General features: G+C 43.9%; 1 protein-coding gene across 1 annotated transcript in view; it reads left to right on the top strand.

Annotated features, from left to right (window-relative positions):
• Window positions 1–6,714: 6,714 nt before the first annotated feature.
• The window catches only part of TNKS (tankyrase), a 145,243-nt gene continuing 129,943 nt past the window's right edge, over window positions 6,715–22,014 (top strand). Inside the window, exons 1-2 of the mRNA XM_064652202.1 lie at window positions 6,715–7,311; window positions 18,141–18,365. Of these exons, the coding sequence (XP_064508272.1) occupies window positions 6,816–7,311; window positions 18,141–18,365 (721 nt within the window). The 5' untranslated portion in view covers window positions 6,715–6,815. The remainder of the gene's footprint in view (window positions 7,312–18,140; window positions 18,366–22,014) is intronic.

The following is a 22,014-nucleotide window of genomic DNA, read 5'->3' as shown; positions in this document are numbered from 1 at the left end:
TGCCGCCGCGCCGCTCCGCGCACGCACCGCCGCCGCCGCTGCCACCGCCCCGCCAGGGGCGGGACGCGGTCACGGCCCGGCCCCGGCGGCGCCGCACCGCCCCCGCGCCGGGGACACCCCGCCCCTGCCCGCCGGGCACCGGCTGCTCCTCCCGGCAGAAAGGGTCCCCACCGCTGGCCTGAGCCTCTCAGCCCGCGGCTCCTGCCCCCGGCACTGCCCGAGAAGGAAGCGGCCCCTCGGGAGCCCCGGTAGGGTGGGTGAGCCCCCCTGGCGCTGAAGGCGGTGGGGCAGCAGAGGCGGCGGTGCCGGCGCTTCTCCGGGACCCCGGTGTGTGACAGCAGCCGCCGCCCCGGAGTCTAGCCCTACCCCTGGGCTTGCTGGGAGGTTTGCGAGCCGCCCGGCTCGGCACAGCTCACCACCTAGTGAGCTGTTGTGTTGCTCCGCGTCATTTTTGCACCAGGCGAAAGGGATTTTATCATGCAGCCCAGCAGGAAAACGAGACTAACCTTTCTTCCCATTCAATAACTGTTTCCGTGTTGGGAGAGTGTGAAAGCCTATAAGTCCTCTGTTTAATCGGAGCAACTCTGCCACCTTCCTGCCGTGCTTTGTTTCCTGTGCTGCATACATCTGGCCAGACGCTAAACACTGCCTTCTTCAGGTTCCTCAGCGAAGCTTTGCTCCAGGGGGTCGGAGAAATAGACCTGGAAATTTCCACTGCTGCTACAGGGGGGAAGCAGAGTCCCTTCACAGCGAGACAGGCTGACGGAGGCTGTGGACACTCAGCTTTCCTGAGTTGTGTGACTTTACGATTGCCAGCGATGCACGGTGGCCAAAGGTCCAGAGATTTTAAAGCGTCAGTCTTTGTACAGCACTGAATACTCCAGCTTGCTTTGGGAGCTTGAGAACATGTTTCCCCTGACCTTGTCACTTTATAACATTAAAGCGTGCTATAAGCTATTACTTCAGACCCACAAAGAGAAAAAAAAAGCATTTTAAATGAAAAGTAGTCCACAGGGCAAACAGCTTCACAGCCTTTATTCTCTTCCTTATTGCGGAGAGCTCTCACAAGAATGATACCTTCCCTTTTGGATGGCCCTGTGCATCTAACTGTATTCCCACCTGGGATGGAGAGAGCTGAACCGACCTGGTGCTGAGCCATAGTCACTGCATTAAATTATTAAATTTACAAGTTACTAAGACTACAAGATTGCAAAGGCACAAATTCAGTTCCTGTCTTTCCCATCAGTAACAGACAAGCAGGGATAAAATAACCTTTTCAGGCCCTCTGAGTCCTAACAAACATTCACCAGGTTTCTGTTAAATGCCTTCCTGAGCACAACATCACCTGTGCAGTGAAAAACTTGCAGTGCTGACTGGTAAAGCCAGACAAAGGATACAAATGACAGGGAGGAAAGCCCACAGGCCTGAGAGAAAATCTGGCTGCATGAAGGTAAAACTCATCTCCGAGCAGGAATCAGGAGCTGCCCAAATTCAAAGGCAGCAGAGGCAGTCACGGGATCTTGGCTCATTTTTTGGCTCTAGGGCCACTTGGGCTCAAGGGGAACAGGTATGCAGGGATATTCATGGTCCGTGAGGCTCTGCTGAGAGGGCCTAAACCTGGGGATAAAATTCTTCCCATCCTTCCTTCGTGATTGGTGTCAGATCCTGGCCCTGGGAAACAGAGATACTTCATGGCCTCTTGCTAAACTGTGCCCATCTAGAACTAGTTTCCAGGCTTGCACTCAGTTATTTTCAGAGCATCCCTGCAGTGGGTCAGTACATCTTTTATTTGGGCTAACCCAGTTTTTGTGTCTTTGCTTTTCTGAAGATCACATGGAAAGTAACCCTTCTCTGTGTGCCAAAAGGAGCACGCTCCTTCCCTGTTTCAAAAGTAGCACATTCATTCCTCACTGAGAAAAAGTCATTCTCTTCTCCCACCCTCTTGCCCAATTGCTCTTGTGATACCAGGTTGATGGTTTCATTTCCACCTCTCTACATGCAAACCCACCCAACCTGCTGCTATCAAAATCACATTTTTAAATCAAGATGGTGTTTCTAGAAATAAGAGGTCTCTGCAGGGAAAATTGACCCTGGCTTCAAATTTGCAGCCAATTCCCTTCTTTCTGGTGCCTTGTGCAGGTAAAGACAGAGAAAGCAGCATCATTATTGGGGGCCACCCACCCGCTGGTGCCCAGGGGCACTGCAGATCCTCTCTAAGGGCAAGGCCGGCTCCCAGTTGCTCTGTGATCTGCAGCAAGTGTGACCCAAAAGGCATTATCCTCTTGTTTCCCGTGGGAAAACCGGACAAGCCCCTCCACCAGGGATGCTTCAAGCAGCTGTTTGGCTCAGCCAGCTGAAAAACACTAGGGAGAGAAGCACTTATCTCCATTTGCCCGCTATTAGAGGTCATGGCCTGTACTAGACATGTCTTTCTGGCAGCATGCAAGGACAGACAGGGAAAATTTTTTCCCTAAGCAGGGGAAGTTTTGACTGTCAACCCTCCTATCACAAAATATGCAAAGCAGCAGGAACTGAATGCCTCCCCAGCATAATGAAGAGGAGGAAAAAAGTCATGCAGCACTAATCAAATTTTGATAAGCTCTTCTAGGTGGTGAATGAAGCTACGCCAGAAAACTATGATGAACAGCATGCTGGCACACAGATGTCCCCAGTGCTGCTTGAAGGTTGTCCAAAGAGGAAAGCTCTGGTACTTTCCTATGAACCTTACATTTTATCCCACTGTACCCACTCGGGTGTGCAAGTCTGTGATGGTGTCAGCTAGAGACAGTGTCCCTTGGCTTCTTCAACACATTCATCACAGTTAAAGCTGCCAGTTGTGAGTGACATAGTTTCTGGGGAAAAGAAAGATTTTATTTCTCAGAAAAGAGAACTGGCTTTTGGTATAGACTTAGATGACCCCTTGTCTTCCCATCTTCTTAGGCAAAGGAGACATATTTTTCCAAACAAGACTTCCTCATTTTCTCTCAGCTTATTAGAATTCCATTAAACATGAGCACCAGCATGCTGGATGCTGGGTTTGGAGGTTAAAAATATTCAGAAACCACTCAGCTAGGGCTGAGAGGCAGGTGGCTGTAAAATTGCCAGGAAAGCTATAAAGCATTTTGTATTTAAAAAAAAAAAGAAAAAAGAAACAAATCCCATTTCAGTGGATTCCATTAGACACCAGAATTGCATTTGAAGTTATTAATTTTAAATAGTGGTCCTGGAAAGTCCTATTGATGGGATTTAATTATTCAGATGAAATCTGAAGTGCCTCCACTTTACTGAGCCCTGCAGCTGCATCATTAATAAGACTTCTATCTAAAGCAACTTCCTCCTGGGTCAGGTAAAAGACACTGAGTTATCTACAGTATTTTAGAACCTGACCCTGGGCTTTGCATGACAAGAGGTGCAAATGTGATCAGCTGCATGTGACAGGACATGAACCTAAATCAGCTCAACAGAAACATCAAGCTACTGTGGCAGGTGCATGCAGAGAGCATGGGCTCTGGCACCAGTGCCGAGCGAGGCTGGCATCTCCTTGGGAAAATGCTTGCCCTCTATATCACCAGACACACAGGCCAGATGATAAAAACCTCTGGTTCCTGCTTCAGTAGCAGTTGAAGAAGTCATGTTTCCAAGGGCTCGGTGGCTGGCCAGGGAACAAGCAATGGGCTCATGGAATGCTTTTGAAGATCCTCTTCATGTTCCTCTGAACCCTAAGTAGAAACCCTGAGCAAATTTTGCCCAGAACTGCATTCTCTGCACTGTTTTGCCCACCATTTCTTCTGGAATGCTATGAATATACCCCAAAGCATACCAAGCCAATACAAATGGTGATGGCAGCACTTGAAGAGATCCTGTACACGCTTTGGGCAGGAGAAAGAGAAGGGCTGGGGTGAACAGCACTGCTGCTTGCCTCATCTCTCTGGAAGGGGAGCAGCGTTGCTGTACATGTGAGGCAGGAAGATGGAGGCTTGAGGAAATGTGGGATTGCAAAGGTGGGAGTCTGAAGAGGAGCCACTTGGCATCACACCCTATAAAATCCAGAACCAGGCCCCACTTTCTCATAGATAGGTCTCATACTGTGAGTCCTAAATGCTTTGCTTGTACCTTCCTAGGCACAGCTTTCATAGACTCACAGGAAGGTTTGGGTTGGAAGGGGCCTTTACAGATCATCCAGTCCAACCCGCCTGCCATGGGTAGGGACATCTTCAACTAGATCAGGTTGCTCAGAGACTCTATGGCTTTCTGCTCACAGCTTTCAGGAAAGGCTGACCCAGAGCATAGCGTTTCCTAATCAATCCTATAACCAGCAATGAATTTTTAAGGCCAACATGAATCCCAAATCTTAAAAAATATTACTTGTATATATTAAAATTATTATGTACCAATACATTTCATAAAAGTGTTGCTGCCTGTAGCCTTGGTTTATGGGAAATACAGAGGGGGTAAAGGAATGTGATTTGTTTGCCACTGATGCCACAAAAGCAACTGGATGGTGAAATGTAACTTGTGGAAAGCCAGCGGTGAGCTGAACAAGTGCATACTTACGCTCTGGCTGTTTAAGTATCTTGGAAAGCTTGGTTCTGACAAAAAGGATGTTGCAATTAACTTGCAAAGTCCGCTTGGAGTTTTGAAGTGAAAGGTGACTGTGAAGCAGCAGCTGTCCAGATTCAGGTGTCAGGGAAATCTTGCTGAGCTATCTCAGTACTTGGTCAAGGCCCATGCCTTCAAAGTCATGGCACAAACAAGAACTGAGCTGGGCACATTTAAGTGGATCTTCATTTACTGCTCCACGAGTCATGGGGATTGATTTCATGCCTACCTTCTCATCACCGGCAGAAAGGTACTTAGTAGCCCTAGCCCAGATCCTAATTTCTTCTGAATTCCTGTTTTCTGATTTTCTGTGCTCCCAGTGTTAGACTTGGACAGTGCTTCTTCAGCATGTCACGTAGTGCTATGCAAAGACTTCCTAAAGCCTTTTTGCTACCAAACAACTAAAGCAGATCTGCTTGCTAGGATGAGGCTGTCTGGCCTGAGCCATATTCAATCCCATTCACAGGAATTCCTCATCACTCTTCCCATTCTCTGACCTGTGGCTGCTGCCCCACTAGGTGCACAGAGAATTTTCCAGAAATTGTTGCTGTTGATATTATTCTTGTCAATGGAATCTCCCTTTTGCTCACAGATTAAAGTTGAGGTAAGCAAACTGGAGATATCTAGGAGACAGTTATTGGGGCTTTCTGACTTAAACCATAACTGATGTTTATATCCTCCCTAGATACCAGTAAGCCAGGAGAACTTTGGTCTCAGCTTCCTGCTGCTTTCCAAATCCAAAAAAAAATCCTTATTTAAATGCTGCTGGTTATGCCCGTACAGTTCGGATCTGTTCATTCCATGGAGGGCCTTAAGGGGCTGTTTCAGTCTCCATCATCTCTGGATTTCTCTTTCTTACTGTCAGCACTGACAGTCACCTTCTGCCTGGATACCCTTGGCTTCCTGTTCCACCACTCTGCACTTTGTTTTTTCTGAGCAGATGGAGCATTCCCCACTTGGCTCTCTCTACCATTTGCTCTAGGTGGTTTTTCAGTGACTGCCTTGCTTTCCTCCCTGAAATGAGTGAAGAAGTGGCCTTTCAGCTTAGCTAATAAACTTTTAAAGAACTGCCAAACTGCATTTAGGTTTCTTCATCAGCTTGCTCTCCCGTTGGTTTCATTCCATCACTTCCTGGCTTTGGGAAAGGAGCTGTACCGGAACGAAGCAGCATTCAAGGCCAGGTTGGATAAAGCCTCGAGCGACCTGGTCTAATGGGACATGTCCCTGCCCATGGCAGGGGGGGTTGGGACTGGATGATCTTTAAGGTTTATCCCAACCCCTTAACATTCTATGATTCTATGAAGCTGCCGACTGGATCGCCTGCCGGGGGGTGCAGGTGGTGAGCGCTGGGACAAGCGCCGGCTCTCCGTGGGAGCGGGGTAGCCCACCCACCTCCGGCACGACCCGTAAAGGAACGTGTTTTGTTTGTCACTGATGCCACAAAAGCAACTGGATGGTGAAACACAAACTGTGGAAAGCCAGCGGTGAGCTGAACGGGTTCGTACCAGTGCCTCTTAAATATCTCGCAAAGCTTGGGTCTGACACAAGGGGGCGTTGCTATCAGCTTGCAAAGCCCTTTCGGAGCTGTGAAATGAAATGATAAGGCGGCTGTGAAGCAGCAGCTGCCCACACGCAGGTGTCGCAGCCGAAGGAGAGCTGCCTCACGTCCACAGGGTGTTCTCCGCAGGGACCGCCGACGCTCTCCCTGCCCGCCCGGGCCGCCCCTGAGGCGCTCCCGCCCCGCCCCGCCCCGCCCCGCCCGGCCCGGAGCGCCGCGGCCAGCCGGGACAGCACGGCCGGCAGGGTACGGCAGTGCCCGGCAGGGACCAGCAGTGCTCATCAGGGTACAGCACTGGCCGGCAGGGGCAGCACGGCCGGCAGGGGCAGCAGTGCCCAGTGGGGACAGCAGCGCCCGTCAGGGTAGAGCAGAGGCCGGCAGAGGCAGCAGTGCCCGTCAGGGTACAGCAGTGGCCGGCGGGGCCAGCAGTGCCCGTCAGGGTACAGCAGTGGCCGGCAGGGGCCAGCAGTGCCTGGCAGGACCGGCACGGCCAGGCGCGGCTCGCGCGGGGCGGTGCCGCCGCCGCGCCCCCGCCCCGCGGGCCCCGCGCAGGCGTCACGTCCGCGCGCAGCGCTCGCGGTTGGCGGCAGGGCGGAAGCGCGGGCGGGGCGGCGCCGTTGCCGCAGTGACGGGGCGGGAGGGGCGGAGCGGCGCGAAGATGGCGGCGGTGCCGCCGCGTCGCTCCCAGCACCACCATCACCACCACCACCCGCCGCCGCCGCCCGGGCCAGCCTCGCCGCCGCCCGCCGCCGCTTCGCCGCCGCGCAGTCCCAGCCTGGCGCCGGCCGCGCAGCGCCACAGCCTGGCCGGCCCCGAGGGCGAGGCGCCCCCCGACGCGGACCGGCCTCCGGCCACGGAGTGCTCGGAGGGCGCGGGCGCCGCCGTGCCGGGCCCGCCGCCGGGCTCGGGCAGTAGTTCCAGCGGCTCCTCCTCGTCCTCCTCCTCCTCGTCCGCGTCGTCGTCGGCGGCGTCGAGCCCAGCGGCGGAGAGCCCCGAGGCGGCGGGCCCGGGCGCGGCGAGCGGCGCGTTCCGCGAGCTGCTGGAGGCCTGCAGGAATGGGGACGTGACGCGCGTGAAGCGCCTGGTGGACACGGGCAACGTGAACGCCAAGGACATGGCCGGGCGCAAGTCCACGCCGCTCCACTTCGCCGCCGGTGGGTACCGGGGCCTCCCGCGCCCGGCCGGGGCCGTGACAGCGGGCGGGACGGAGAGGGTCAGGCGCGACCTGGTTCCCCAGGACTGTCGGGAGAGCGCAAGCCTGAGCTGGGAGAAGAGTGTGAGCGTACACACTCACTGCCCCGGCGGTGTTTCACTACAGGCTGCGGGGAGATGGCTGTTAAATCCCCTTCCTTTGGGTGAGACGAGTGGGAGAGGAGATCCTGCAGGCGTAAAGAGACCGTATGCTTTAAAAGTGTGGACGATGTTCTCTGTGCTTGACACATGGGCTGCTGCAAACTTGTGCTCGTGGGCTTAGGAAGTGAGAAACAAATCCAGGACAGAGTTGGTTCGAAGTAAGGGTTTCATGTATGTTGTAGCAGCTCAGAGACCCCTGTGATGCACATGGATTTGGTAGGAAGTTTTGATGCCTTGTCCTTTGTAATTTGTTTTCCTTTCATTTGAGCATAGCTGCTGATTGATCTCTGCATCTCTAGTGGCCTGAGTGGGCTGGGGAAAGAGGTGAAGTGGAACAACTGAACTTGATAAAAGTTACAGATGTGTCCAGAAAAGAATATGCCTCTTTGTGCAGAAGAGTCATTGTGATCAGAACTAATGTCATAAAAGCAATTTAACAGTGATGTCCAACAATGTAGGTTACCTGGAAGTAAATATTACCGTTTGTCAAGTAAAGCTGTTACAGGTTAGTGTAGTTCATAAAAAAACCATTTTTTACAAGGTGTGTGATCTTCATTGAGGGGGCAAGGCATACAAAGTTCATGATAAAAGTAAACTAAGGAAGGTGTTTTAAATCATCAGCCTGAAGTCAGGACTTGTACAACTGCTAGGTCTGTGGTCAGGTTGAGGGCTTTCTGATGTGTGCCACAGGACTGGACCTTATATATTGGAGCACAAAGATATTGTTTGAGCTTGAAGTGGTGCACTAGTACACATAAATTAAGGTAATAAGACTGTATTGAGTGGTCAGTACTTAAATGCTGGCATGGGGTCTAAAACACTGTGTTAAAATCAATAACAAAATGGAACATTTTATGTCATGGTGTTGCCTGGAATCTAAATAGTGCTGTACAATTTATCAGTCAGATAATATTTTCTGCAATTGTATGGGTTTGTTTTTGTTTGTTTTCAAAGTACAAGTGGCATTTGACAATGCCCCTAAGGGAACTTTTGGTCCTGAGCTGTTTCCTTTTCTTTCTTCTCTGGTCCCTGAGCTCTACAAGTGAAGCATGGCCTTATGCAAGTGGAGTTTAAAATATAGTGAACTTCTGGGGCACAGAGATGGACGTAATTTGAATGAACCCTGGAACAATAATGCTGGTACCAACTGCATGTGTGCACCTGAAGTTCTTAATGTTTTGGAAGGCTTGACTCTGTTCTGCTTGTTTTGGATTTAGATATCAAGTTAGACCTTGCTGCTTCCCTTAAGACTCCGAGATCTCAGGTTGTAACTTCAGTGCTAGTACAGACTGTAGTGCTGAAGCTGCAGTAGTAACTTCTGCTTTGATTAGGGAAGAAATGGACAAAACTTAAGGGGGTAAGGCCTTGAAAGTTGATAGTCTCAATAAGATGTTACTGTAATAGCAGTGGGAGGTGATTCCTTGTAGCATAAGGAAAACAACAGGTGAAGTTCCTGTACCTAACAAATTCCTATATCTGTTTTTCTAGATTTAGAAACTTAGATACCTATTTTATCTCAAATTACAGTATGTCTGGTCCAAGTGGATTTGGCATGTAATAGTATTAGGTAGATTTCTTATTACAGAGATCTTGAGGTCCTGTATTTTGGAAAGGCCTATAAGCAAGCATGTTATTTGAATGCAACTGATTTTAGGCACTGTGCATCTACCAAAAATGCTGTGTGTTTATTTCATCTCCTTTGTGGGCAAAAGGAGAAATAAAACTTGTTTGCTTTTGAGCATAGGAGTCTACTGTGTATGAAGTTGTGTTTTGGCTAATAGCTCATGTTTATGAGCCATACCTAGCTGTGAATTGTATGGCCTTCACTAGGGGAATGGGAGGTTGAGAGTGCAATATGTCGTATTTTAAACTGCTTTTTTCAAACCTCTTAAAGGTAAACTCTTAATAGAGTTTTACTTCTGATTTTGAGATTTGTGAAAGAGGAATTCTTCTAATTTCTTCTTCATTTTCCAATTTTAGGGAGAGATGGATTTTATTTTTTTCTTCTGCCCCCTTCCCCCCAGGTACTTCTCCCCACCCAGCTCAGTCTGTTTTTTCAGATGTTGTTTTTGGTAGCAGTGCCAGGCAGTTAAGTTACTTTTACTATAATAGGGAAGGACAACTTCCCCAGTTCTAGTTTCTTGTAAAAAGTACTAAGTTCAGGCTTCCATTGAGCTTTATGAGGTTTCTAATTTCAAAATCACTTTTATGTCCTTTCTCATGGCAGAAGGACTGTAAAAGGGGTGACTTTTGAGAGTGTTTGGAATCCTTGGCATGTACATAAACTGGGTTAAGGTGAGAATTGAAATATCTGTAATCAATTATTTTAAAAGCTGAGCTTAAACCTAAAGCTGTTCCTAGAAGCTGGAGTCATCTGTGCATTATTCACTTCCAGATAAAATGTGCATGGCCACATGATGTTGAAGCAACAGCGTTAACCACATTTTCTTTATCTGGGATATCTGAATTGTCAATTGATCTGAGTAAAGGGGAATCAACTTTTCAACTCTATTTTGAAATGTCAGGTAGTGTGCTGACTAAAGCTGACCTGCTTTGCTTAGCTATTAATAAGGCAGAAATTATTATTGAGACCATATCAAGGTGTTATAGACTTCTCTTGCAAGCAGAAAGAGGTTGAACAAAGGATTGTTTTCCTTTCGTCCTCCGACTGGACTGTTATTCTAGCAGAGCATCTCTTGAAGTTCTGGTTGACTTTCAGGATGTGTGGTGTTCAGCTTTTCCTGTGCAAGTGATTTGAGGGTTTCTTTTATAGAAGTATGTGTGCTTGGAAAGTGGAAAACTAAGTACTATGTCAACTGCTGTGTGGATTGCAGGATATTTGAGTCTCTGGTACCAGTGCAAGCTTTGGCTGTTGTCCAGCAGCACCCACGAAGCAGATTCTACAGACTTGAAAGTGATTGAGTGAATTAAAACACACACAAAAAAGAAATTAAGTGGAGGTATGAGTGTATGTATATCTTTTGTATTCAGTTTATTTCAATGAAAACTAGCTTGCTTATAACTAAAAAAAATTAAAAAGCAACTGTGCTAGGCGTGAACAAAGGTATGTTTGTCTCAGTGTTTTATCCATGCTGGTGGCCAAAAGCAGATGTCTGGGGAAGAGTTATACACTTGCCCTCTTCATATGATACTTCTCTGAGTACTCTTCCTGCAGTTTGTAGCTCAGCAACCATTTGAGCAAAACCCAGTTTTGACATGTTATTAGAAGCTCATCCTGTGGTAAGGAGTTAATTAAATAATTGGAGTTGTATTAAAAGTAGCTTGCTTCCTCTTGTACTTTCCACCCTCTTCACTGGAATATCCTATGTTCTGATTGACGATTCTCTTCTTCAAACTGGATTGAATGAAGCAAACTATTTCACTCCCTTGCTTTTCCACTGCACTCTTGATCTAAAGATGTTACCTATTTTCCTTGAGAAAGATCTTAACTGTCATTGTTTATTTTACCAGATTATGAAGATGTTTAGTCTATTATATACCCCTCACTAGTTGAAAAAAATTTGTCATGGCAATCCTGCATAAGACGATGTTGTTGCCACACAGTTGACAAAATACCTCCTTTGTGTGGATGATCAAATGATTTGGTTGCTCTGTGTGTATGTGAGAGATAGCTTTTTTTCCCCTCTGAGGAATGCTATTGACTTTCTTTGAATGGTGGGATGATTTCAGTCTATGCGATAATGTGTCACATCTTAGGTGTACTTTGTGTGGGATACTTTGCTCTCAGCCTAGGTCCTGATTCTGTGGATCATTATATGGTCTGTGAGTTGGGGTGCCTGTATTGCTCCACTGTGTTTGAAGCAGGTTGGCAGTGATGCTTTCATGGCTCTGTGTGTTATCTCCATGCATAGCACTCTCATACAAAGGCTGACTTTCTGTGACTTTTCTACCTTAATATGCCTGGATGGGGAGAACTCCTGTGAGTGTTTGTCTGAAATCCCAGCTTTTTCCTGGAGCCAGCTTGGTAACAGACTTGCTTCTTCCCTTCTGGAAATGGGTTTAGCCCTACAAAAGGATATATATGTATTTACTGCTGACACCTTGATTCGTATGTTTTTAGGCCTAGTCCTTGCTGGTAAGTCATTAGTAATAGCGCCTCTTTCAGAAATGACTAGGTAGATGGACGTGGTAGAAATGAGCTGAGTCCAAGCCAGTTTCTTCATATAGCCACAGTTATAAGCTTGTCCAGTTCCACACTCATTTAATGAGAAGCTTAACTTCTTTTTGATTGTGAAGTTAGCCCCCTCGAGTTCTTGTGCAACACATTATTTTAGCTTTACAGTTACTTTTGTTCTAGTGTTTGACCCAAGGATATAGAGAGTACTAATATAGAGAGTAATTGCTGGACTGTGGCTTAATACCCACTTCTGTACTAAGGAGGAGGCGAAGGTTTCCAGGAGTGGCTTTTGGAAGATACGGAGCTGGGATCACAGACTGGAGTGCTCTTGGTAGGCTTGGAGAAACCTGATTTAAGGTGACTTGTTAGAACATCAGTGATGTACAGAAAACCTTGTTTTCTTTTTGCTTGTATCTGTAGTAATGGTAAAAAGCTGTTTGGGGAAAGCAGTCTTCTCTAAGCATGCTTTTGATGTCACTAGTAATAACTGTTGGAAGTCAAAACTTTTTGTGAAGGCTAGCTTATATAACCATTCTTTTGAAAATTTCTAGAGTATACAGCTTTAATCCTGAAGGCATCACTTGGGTTGGGAAACAGTCAGTGGTCAGAGTTTTAAGAGTACTGATCAAGTTGATTTGTCAACTAGCAAGCTGTTAATCATAAAAATGCAAGGTGCTTCCACATATGTGAGTGAGATAAGCAACTGAGGAGGCAGAACTGATATAACAAGCTGCAGAGTGTTCCTTGAGGGAGAGCCAGGAAATGGCAAGAAGTACTTGTTAACTTATTGCACAGTTTCAGTCTATGCACAGACACCTGAATCGACCACTCCACCTGTGGTGCAATGTACAACAAATTAGCTAAAACTGCTCTGGAAAGCCTTGCTTGAGATATCATTCTTAAACTACTCTGACTCAACTTGTCGTGGTTATCTGATACATCCTCGTCACAGGAGAGCTCTGACCTTACTCACATGGTTAATTGTAAAGCTGTCACTGGTTAATTCTGCCTTAAAATTATGCAACTTAAAAGAGGGTTAATATTTTTCATCTGGATTCATATGGACCGAATGAAGAATGCAAATTGTGTAGTCTATTAGGCAGCCTTACAGGCTCAGAGCCTGCAAAATGTACGGTTTTCATGTGAAAAAAGATGAAGTGATGAATAACTGGTCTTGACTTTGGAATTCTTTCTTTTATGTTTTTTGTAGCACTTGTAATTCTTGAACTCTGTTAGTGTCACAAGTGTATTATTTTGTAGGAAGTTCAGCTTGCTTTATCTGTGACTAATAACTTGTTCTCTTCAATTGTCTTCCAATACTTTGTGCAATGCGTCTCCTTCCTATTTAAATATCCTTTGAAGGAATTTACAAGAGGATATAAATGAAAATCTCAGACCTTCAGTAATACTGAACCAGCTGGCCCTTTTCCCCATCTTGAAGGCTTTTTAGTTTACCTAATTAAATCACTCAGTTTAATTGTGTTCTGTCTCAAAAGGTTGTATGTCTCTAAGACACTCTCTTCCACTTCAAGGGCTTGTATTCTCATATAAGCTCTGTTTAGTGCTCTAACAAGGGGGGGCACATTTAATAAGAGCATCTTTCCTGCTTTGTTTAGGGTCACATTAATACCTACAAGTGTACACAAGTGTGTTACACTTTTATGAAACTTAACTCCTTTTGGAGTAGTTGTGTTCTTAAGACTAAGCAGGTGAAAGGAAGAAAAATATCTGATGAGAGTTAGAAATCTTCCGTGTCGTAAGTCAGACTCTGCATATAACAGCAGCTTTGCAGAGGTTGAAATTGGCATTTGGAGGAATTCATGCTGTGTGGTGATCAAGTGACATTAGTTGGGCAGCAGATGAAGCAGCACAGCTGTACTTAAACTGATCAAACTGACTACTCATGCTCACTGGGCAAAGCATTATTCCAAGTCCAGAGGGGAGTCCATCTATTTATTTGTTTGGGTTTTTTTACCAAACTTTCTGAATGAGTCTTGGAATTGGGAAAGGAATTGTGTCTTTTGAGGCTATTAGAAATTGATTGTAAGCTGTTACCATGTGAAAGCTTGTGACTAACTGAAGGGAGGTTTAAGGTGGAAGCCCTAATAGGAGTGTGTAACAGAGGGTGTCAACTGGTGCTCCGATTACTTTCCTTGTGTTACCTCTCCCATCAGTCATTCTGCCTGCTCAGCCTGTTGCCTCTTGTTCCTTTGATTCAATGCCACAAAAAGAGATGGGACATGTCAAGCTTGTGGCCTCAAAGCAGGTTGTGACAGAAGAGCAGGATGTGTTGTCATGGCAGTAGTAGTAAGTAGTGTTCATCTTGTCTGATGGCATTTTATAAGTTTTATTTAGCTTAATTTTCAAGCTGCCGGTTTGCTAACTAAAGCCTTTTTCCAGGCTTTAGGCTGAAAGTGAGAAAAAAAGACAAGAATACAGCATTGTCAGAGAACTAGTTAAGTGGTGTTTTCTGTGAATTGTTGTGCCCATCTCTTAATTTATATAAAACTATCATAGCTATGTCCAGCTCTTGGCTTTCACTCAGCCTTAGTCATCAGTTGTTTCTGTGAGATGACTGGAGAAATGAAGAGCCTGTCAGTCACTCTGAATTTTTGCCTTTTTCTTTGATTTGGCTGGCAACTGTTTCACCCTTAAATTTCAGATGTTCTCTTGTTGCTCCTTTTTTATATCGGGATTACTGCTTCCTTTCTCTCCTGGACAATGTTTTTTGAGGTACTACAACTTGCCTGAAAATTCTGAATTGTGTAAAGAAGCTAAAATGAGGGCAAAGCTTGTGCATTTTACTTGTGTGAAATAGCCAAGCTGATAAGGAACCCTGTCCATGTTGAAGCTGACAGGTGAATCTCATCAAAACAAGCTTGCATGCTGGCCCTTTAAATGGGACTCTTCTCTGTGGTTTCTCTGGTTTTGGATGTTTTCTGTAGGAACCTTCTATCGAATTGTCTTTTGGGGTCTTTGATTGCAGATCCTTTCTTAGGAACTCTTCCTTAGACTTTAATTTACGAAGTTGCAATGGAAATATGCAAGAATAGTGTTTTGAAATTCATCCTAAGTGTCATCACATAAGTTGCTTCAGTTTAAACTGAATCATATGTGCTTCATCTGTCACAAATGCCTTTGCATGTGTTTTATTTTTTTTATGAAAGATGAACCTGACACTGCAGGAGTTTTGGTAACTACAACTGCTTTATCAGGTTGGGTAATGTGATAATTTTAAAGACTTTCTGGCACTTTGTCAATTCAACATCTTAGGTTTGCAGATGGTGGTGCGGAAGCTGTTCCCATAATTGCTTCTCTGAAAGGTGAGTGGTATGGTGGGATGAAATCACAGTAGCCTTTACAGCCTCACAGTGCTTTTTGAGGACTGAACAGAAGAGGTAGTTCCCCAAAACTGTAAAGTATTTATTTCTGGCATTTTCAAAGATACCCTTATCAATGACCCCATGTTCAGCAATACCTTGAAGAAGTATGTGTATAGTCCTGAAAATTACAACACTGAACAATTTGAAAATGAGTCGTGGTTTTCAGGTATACTCAGGTGGTTTTTCCTTGAGAGACAAGAGGCACATGTAAGCCAAATGCTTATGCGGTTTCAGCACTGTTTTTAATAGTTCAGTATATAAAAACTAAAGGCTAATAAAATCTGTTGATTCACTGTTTAATTGAAAGCACCCTTTCCTAATTCTTGTCTTGCTCAGTTTTCCTTTGCCAGTCAAACAAACAGTGTAACTGTGGGAGCTTCAAGGGCTTAAGTTCTTGTTCTTTATGTCCCAGGCTTGTTAGCTTTACTCGGGGACCAGATCTGCTTTGTTTGCTGTTGCACCTATTTAAGCTGTCAATTTCCATTTAGAAACTTGCAGGTGATGTTCCTTGACTGCTTTGTAACAGAAACAAACAAACCAAAGAGTTTTCATGCTGGAAGCTGCAGTGATTTACAGTAGCAGTGGCCTTGCTGGCGGTTCAGTTAAGAAAAAACATGTCTTCTGGTAGCAGTTTTGTCATGATAAATAAATATCACTTTTAATAATACTAGTTTTGATTCGCATGCTTCTATTTCTGTAGTGTAATTTCTGATGCGCAATGATCTCTATATAATGTACCAGAAAGCTTTGAATCATCTGCAATGGTGGACTAAAATTCTATTGCTGAGTGGGGTGTCAATCTGGTTGTGGGCCCCTCCGTGCAGCTTTTGGGACTCAGCAGCCTGTGGAGCAGCTGCTGAACTGCTGTTTAGTCCCATGTATTAAAGAAAACCCACTTTGGTCTCTGCCCAGTGTGCTAACTTGTAATGGTCCAGCATCACTGCTGAAGCAGCTGAGGGCTCTGTACGGTGGGAATGGGAGAGTGCTTACAGAGATAGAAAAGTAACCAGGCTGGACTTACTAGTTGGAGCCCCTGAGCTATGTTACCACACAGGATTAACCGAGGAGTGGACTGCTACAGTCTCTACTAGATGTGTGTGTCTGTGTTTGTATCCATGGTGTCTTCCCCAGCTGCTTCTTCCATCTGCTTGTTTGTGTTTTATAGAAGAAAACTTCTTTAGGCAGAAATAAAGATTTTGTTAAACTGTCATCAGAATTCTCAAGCCATGGTAAGCCTTGGTAAAAGCGTATTTTTTTTCTTTTGGCTCTGCATTAGTCAGCTTGTAGAAAACTTCTGTCCTTCAAAGCGTGTTGAAGGACTCTGTGCCTCACTGAAGAGACAGTGTAAATTCCTGCAGAAAGGCTAGCCTGCAGCTTGACTGAATGCTGGATGTCAAGTTGTAACATTAGCCTTAACTGGATAAGCTGATGTGGGTGCAAAGCTGCTAGATCTGGCTTTGAGATCTTGCCGTATGGACTATGGGGGAAAAGCACGTTAATTCCAAGTTACACGTCTGCATAGCTGTAACCAGTGCACTGCTCTGGCAAAAAGGGGCCTTAATTTGTTGAAATGGAGGTCCTGTTCAGGGACTGCAACTCTGGGGTAAAACATTCCAATTTGAGAGGCCTTTGTGTGTGAGTTGTTCCCTGCAACGGAGGGTGCTGACTTTTGAGAACCATTTCTGTCTCTGTTTCAGCAGCATTTTGCTGTGCTGTGTTACAGGGTCATCTGGAGGAGAGCTGACAGCTTCTTTTTTGCACCCCTTGAACTTTGTGTATGTCTTCCGGAAGTGACATAATGCCTTTAGTTTTGTTTTTGATAGTGTTTTGTGGACTAATACAATCTATAAGCTGTGGCATTTAATTCAACTGTTTCATAAACAGAATTCATACATGTGGGATTCTTCATCCCTAAGCTGGTTGCTATATATGATTACCAGAAGACACAATAACTCTTAAAGTGACAGTCTTTTAAAATCTACAGTGGTACTGCTTTTAGCCCTGAGGTTTATAGGAAATACAGTCCAGCCTTTGAGATATAACCTAGTATGAAAACGAACACTTGTGTTTTAGTTTAAAGTGTCCCTCTTGAGCTTGATTTCCTCCCCTCCCCCCTCCTCTAAGGCAGTGGTCTCCAAAGTAGAGTGTGCAAAATATTTCATTGGGGTGCAGGAAGAAAATATATCTTGTACTGTTAATAAATATAATGGAAATTTAAAAACAGCTATTATTTCATCTTTATCTCAGCCTTTTAAAGTTTCTATTTTTGTGCATGTTTATAATATACGCAATAGTGCAGCAGTGCATGTAGGTGACATATAAATTTTTTTGCTGATAGCATGTGTAATCAGAAATTTAGAGAGTGCTGTACTAAGGCATTTGGGGCAATAGGAAGCAGATTTGGGCAGTGGAACCTTTCCAGGTTCATTGTAGACAACAAGCTAAAGGTGTTGGGGCCTGGCATAGTGATGCCAAGTTTTGAAGTGTATTAGTTTGATAATGCTGGCTTTGCGGTGTTGCCTTCCCTGGTCATAACAGAGGCTGCGTTCCTAGGCTGAGACCTTCCTGAGGCATTGTGTCCCAGCTGAGGCCTCAAGTCAACTTATCCATCAGCTGGAAGTTGTCAGACTCTGTAAAAGAGCAAGAACATATTTTGGGTTGAGATAAGGTTGTTCTGCTTGAGCACTGGAACTGTCCTTCGGGGTTTATTAATATGAGAATTTCTCCTAGATGAACAGCTATATCAAGCGATAGTATGTAAGATGGTTGCTTTAGTTACATACAGATTATGTATTTTTTAAAAATTCATAATAAGCTTTTCTTGAAAAAAAATGGCAAGCCTATTGTAGAACTTCTTAATGAGATAGAGTGGCAGCTAGGCAGGTAATTATAATACAACACAGTTCAGCTCTGTCATGAGTGTAAGTGAATTGTCCAGCTGTTTTTGGAGCAGGTGAGTATAGTTTCACTTCATGGTGAATGAACTTAGAAGTGTAAGAAGGACACGAATAATGTAGTTTGGTATCTGTGCACTGGAACAGTGAACAGTTTTAAATATTAAATCATGTTGTTTTGCCAGACGAATGAACAGAAATATGTTCTCTTACAGGTTTTGGAAGGAAGGATGTTGTAGAGCACCTGCTACAGACAGGAGCCAATGTTCATGCTCGTGACGACGGAGGGCTGATCCCCCTTCACAACGCCTGCTCCTTTGGTCACGCAGAAGTGGTCAGTCTGTTACTGTGCCAAGGGGCCGACCCAAATGCCAGGGACAATTGGAACTACACTCCTTTGCATGAAGCTGCTATCAAGGGGAAGATAGATGTGTGCATTGGTAAGTATCTGCCACGGGTTATGTTGCAGTTTCACCAGATATGTTTTGTGCAGTTGTAATTGTTTATGTGCTGAACTTGAGATGAAAAATATTACTTGTTCTTAAAAGCTAGCTTCTTTTAAAGTATAGTGGTATAGTGGGTATAGCGGTAAAGTGGGTATAGTGGATATAGTGGTAGTAATTTAAGACTTACTTTTTTGTGGTATATAATACAAGTTTTGCAGAACTTGCATCTGAAAAACAATCCTAGAGAGGCTGGGTGAAGTCTCCTTGCCTGTTAAATTACAATATTTAAAATATGAATATATAAGTTTGTCTTTCTTGGTTGCTTTCAAGAAAACTAGTTTTACTAGATAAAGTCTTTACTTTTTGAGCTGTTCTATATGTTGTATTAGTGGTTAGGAAGATGGTTAACCTTTCATTATGTACAGTATGGAAAAACAACCCAGTCCTTTGGACCTTTCCAACATAAGTTACAGGACACCGCTATTCACTGTGGTGATCTATCTTCAGTATGTGTTTTGTAGCCTGGAGCAGGAGCAATTTCAAATAAAATTGAACACTTCAATCGTTTTAAATGTGTTGAGAACATATAAAGAGCTTTTCAGTCAGGTTGTCTATAACTTTTGTGGGGGTTTGCAGTGTAATTAGTATTACTTTTTAAATGGGAACTTCTATTTTTATTTTATTTTTTACACTCAGATCAGTTTCTTGAAATTCTGGCTCTTCTCACATCTTCTGACTTGAGTAAAATGATCTGCTCAGCATTGTGCTTTTTATCAAATGTGTAAAGGAAAGCCTGACTTTTAGGAACTTCAGTTAAGATCATGAAGTATATGTTCTAAATGTTATCCAGATAACAAGTCACAACTCTCAGAGTTTCAAAGGTTTGTTTGCTGAAAGTTTTATTACATTCCTTCAGAGAAACCTGCAAAACTTATAGAAAAAAATCTGGCATTAGCTTTGTTGCAACACTTAAGTCATTACTTAAAAATAAACATCAAAAATTGAGGGAAAGAAAACTGGAGGAACCACAAATATAATTTTTCAGTCTGTTTCTTCTTTTTTATAAAGGATATGATGGACCCCATTTTATCTCTGTGTGCAAAGTAAAACATATGAAGAGCATTCTTTAGAAGTCGAGTATAGTTGATTATTTAGCAGTACTGTGGAAGGAGATCCATTGATATAGTAGGTTCCAGTAACAGTCTACTATGCTAATGTTGAATGGAAAAGTAAGCTTAATTCCAGTCAGTAACTGGTGTTTTGTATGGAACTTAAAGGAAGTAATCACTTTGGTCTGTTCAGTGCTGGAATCTGCCTAGTTTTGGGAAGTGCTGTCTGAAAATACAAATTAAATGGAGAAAGGTTGACAGTAAGAGGCTGATTAGAAAAGTGACCTTAAAGGAGTTCCAGGTTTGTTTGCTTTGGAAAAGATTTGTCTTTTTCAATTTTTAAAACCTTATATTGAAGTAGGAGAGGGTGCAGCAGCACACATATGTGTTTATAGGTGATAGGATGAAAGATGGTTGCAACAGAAGATTTTAGGATTTGGCGGTGGGGGGCATCATGGATAACTGTTGCTTTGAGTGGTTTGTCTAAAGACTCATACTCTCTGGAGGAGTTTGGGCAGGTCAGATCAAGGGACAGATTATGTGGTACATCAACTTTGATGTACAATGCTGGCAGTAATTTGAGATTATTTAGATCTAATTTCTATAATCAAAGAACTGATGGTACCTTTAAAGTTCAGTGTGATTCAGTTGTGGGTTTGGTGAAAGGAAGTGCAGGATTAAATTTATGGCTTGTATTGCACAGAACTTCATTCTGTATTCTGTGCAAGTATTATTAGATCTGTGACTCTAAATGTCGATGCTAGACTTAGGGGATGATCCATGTATATGTAAAAGTTCAGCATGTGGTACTTGCTGATCAAATCCCAAAGCTCTTCAGCTGTCTGCTGCAGTTATAGGGTTCCTTGGAAGCACTGAGCAGGGCTGCAGTGCTAGATGCTGTTCTCCAATCTGCCTGCAAGTAGCTTTGTAAGGATTTTTGGGCATTTTAAAAAAATTTTATTTTAAACAAGCAAGCATGATGCTGTTGTGCTCCGTTTAGTTACAGTTATCCATGTATGTTATATTTCAGTCATATATTTTATTTGTCAAGGTGAGAATTATTACTGAAGGCAGTGTCACCATGACCAGATTTAATATGTACCGTAGTGCGATGCTACTTTGGGATTTAGTTGATTCCATAAAACTAATAGGATATGAGTATAGACAAAGAAGTCTGTACTTTCATGTTTGCAGTGAGTTTGTTTCCAGTTTATATCTAGTGGGCAAGCATGTTTTGCTGGCTTTGGCAAAGTTCCTTTTTCTTTCTAACAGTTATATATAAAACTTTTATATTAAAGTCTTCAGCTTTAATCTCAAAATCTTTTGAAGGAATACATTATACACAGGGATAATGGAATAATGACTGTCTAGGGCATGAATTCTGACTAGGAATACTTGAATAGCTTTTGGAATACATTGTACAGTAGTGCTATTTACACCTTAAGTGTAGACTACTGCAGCAGATAGGATAGAAAAAAAATAAAATTAAAAAAAAATCAAAGAACATGTCCTTAGAGTGTTCCTTTTTAAACAAGCAAAGCATGCTTTTTAAAAAGCATTGACTGAAGAACAGTGTCTGAAAATCCTGGCACAAGCTAGAATTTATTGCTGAACTTGGATGTCTGTCTGAAAAGTGATAGACTATGTAGAAATCAGTCATCTAGCCTCATTTTTGGGTACCTATTCTTGGCATCTTCTTCCAAATGATATAATGGGTGAGAATTTTCCACTTAATCTTCTCTCCTTTCCTTCTTTGGTGCCACCCCAGGCTGCACATTTTCTTTATCATTTCTAGCATAGAACACTTTTTTTGGCCACTTTACAGGCTAAAAAGGGAAAAAGTGATAAGTGAAGAGAGATGGAGCACATTCATGATTAATGATTTCTAAGAGGAAAACTCAAGGCATTGAAGCAGGTTGGGAAGACCAGCAAAATATAGGTAGTGATTATGCTACAGCAATAGAACACTTGTGTCTAACATTAGCCTTGGAATGGAGAGCGGATATTTGTGCTAAAGGTACTGTGAGTGCTCAGCCGTAGAACCGAGTTTAGAGCAGGGGGCACAAACCCTGCCACTGGGAAGCTTATGTAGAAATAAGGACTATACAGAAACTGGTGAAAACTCATCAGACAGTGCACAAACTTCCATCCAGGAAACTCTAAGACAGCAAATGGATGATATGAGTTCTTTCCTCCTGTTTTACTGGTTGCATATCACAGTCATAGGAGAGTGTAGGGAGAGAATGTGAGTGTGCTGAGTTTGGGAGCAACATGGGCTGTGGCTCTTTTGAGTGGCAGTTGCTGTTGTGTTCTGTGTCTGGAAGTGTAGATCTTGATAAGCAGCTGGTTTGCTGGCCATCTCTTACAATATATTCAGTCAGTGCAGATTTGTTTAGTTGCTAAGTAATTAAATCCATTTGAAATCATTGTTTGCTTTATATAATCAGTTTTTGGACTAAATTTATTGAAGCACTGAAACCAGTTGTTAGTGTCCTCCAGTATTTATGACTTCTAGGATTGCTTTATCTGTCAGG

The sequence above is a fragment of the Pseudopipra pipra genome, chromosome 4 (genome assembly GCF_036250125.1).
Source record: "Pseudopipra pipra isolate bDixPip1 chromosome 4, bDixPip1.hap1, whole genome shotgun sequence".
NCBI lineage: Eukaryota > Metazoa > Chordata > Aves > Passeriformes > Pipridae > Pseudopipra > Pseudopipra pipra.
The sequence above is the reverse complement of the archived record's forward strand: the minus strand, read 5'-3'. Positions and strand labels throughout refer to the sequence as shown.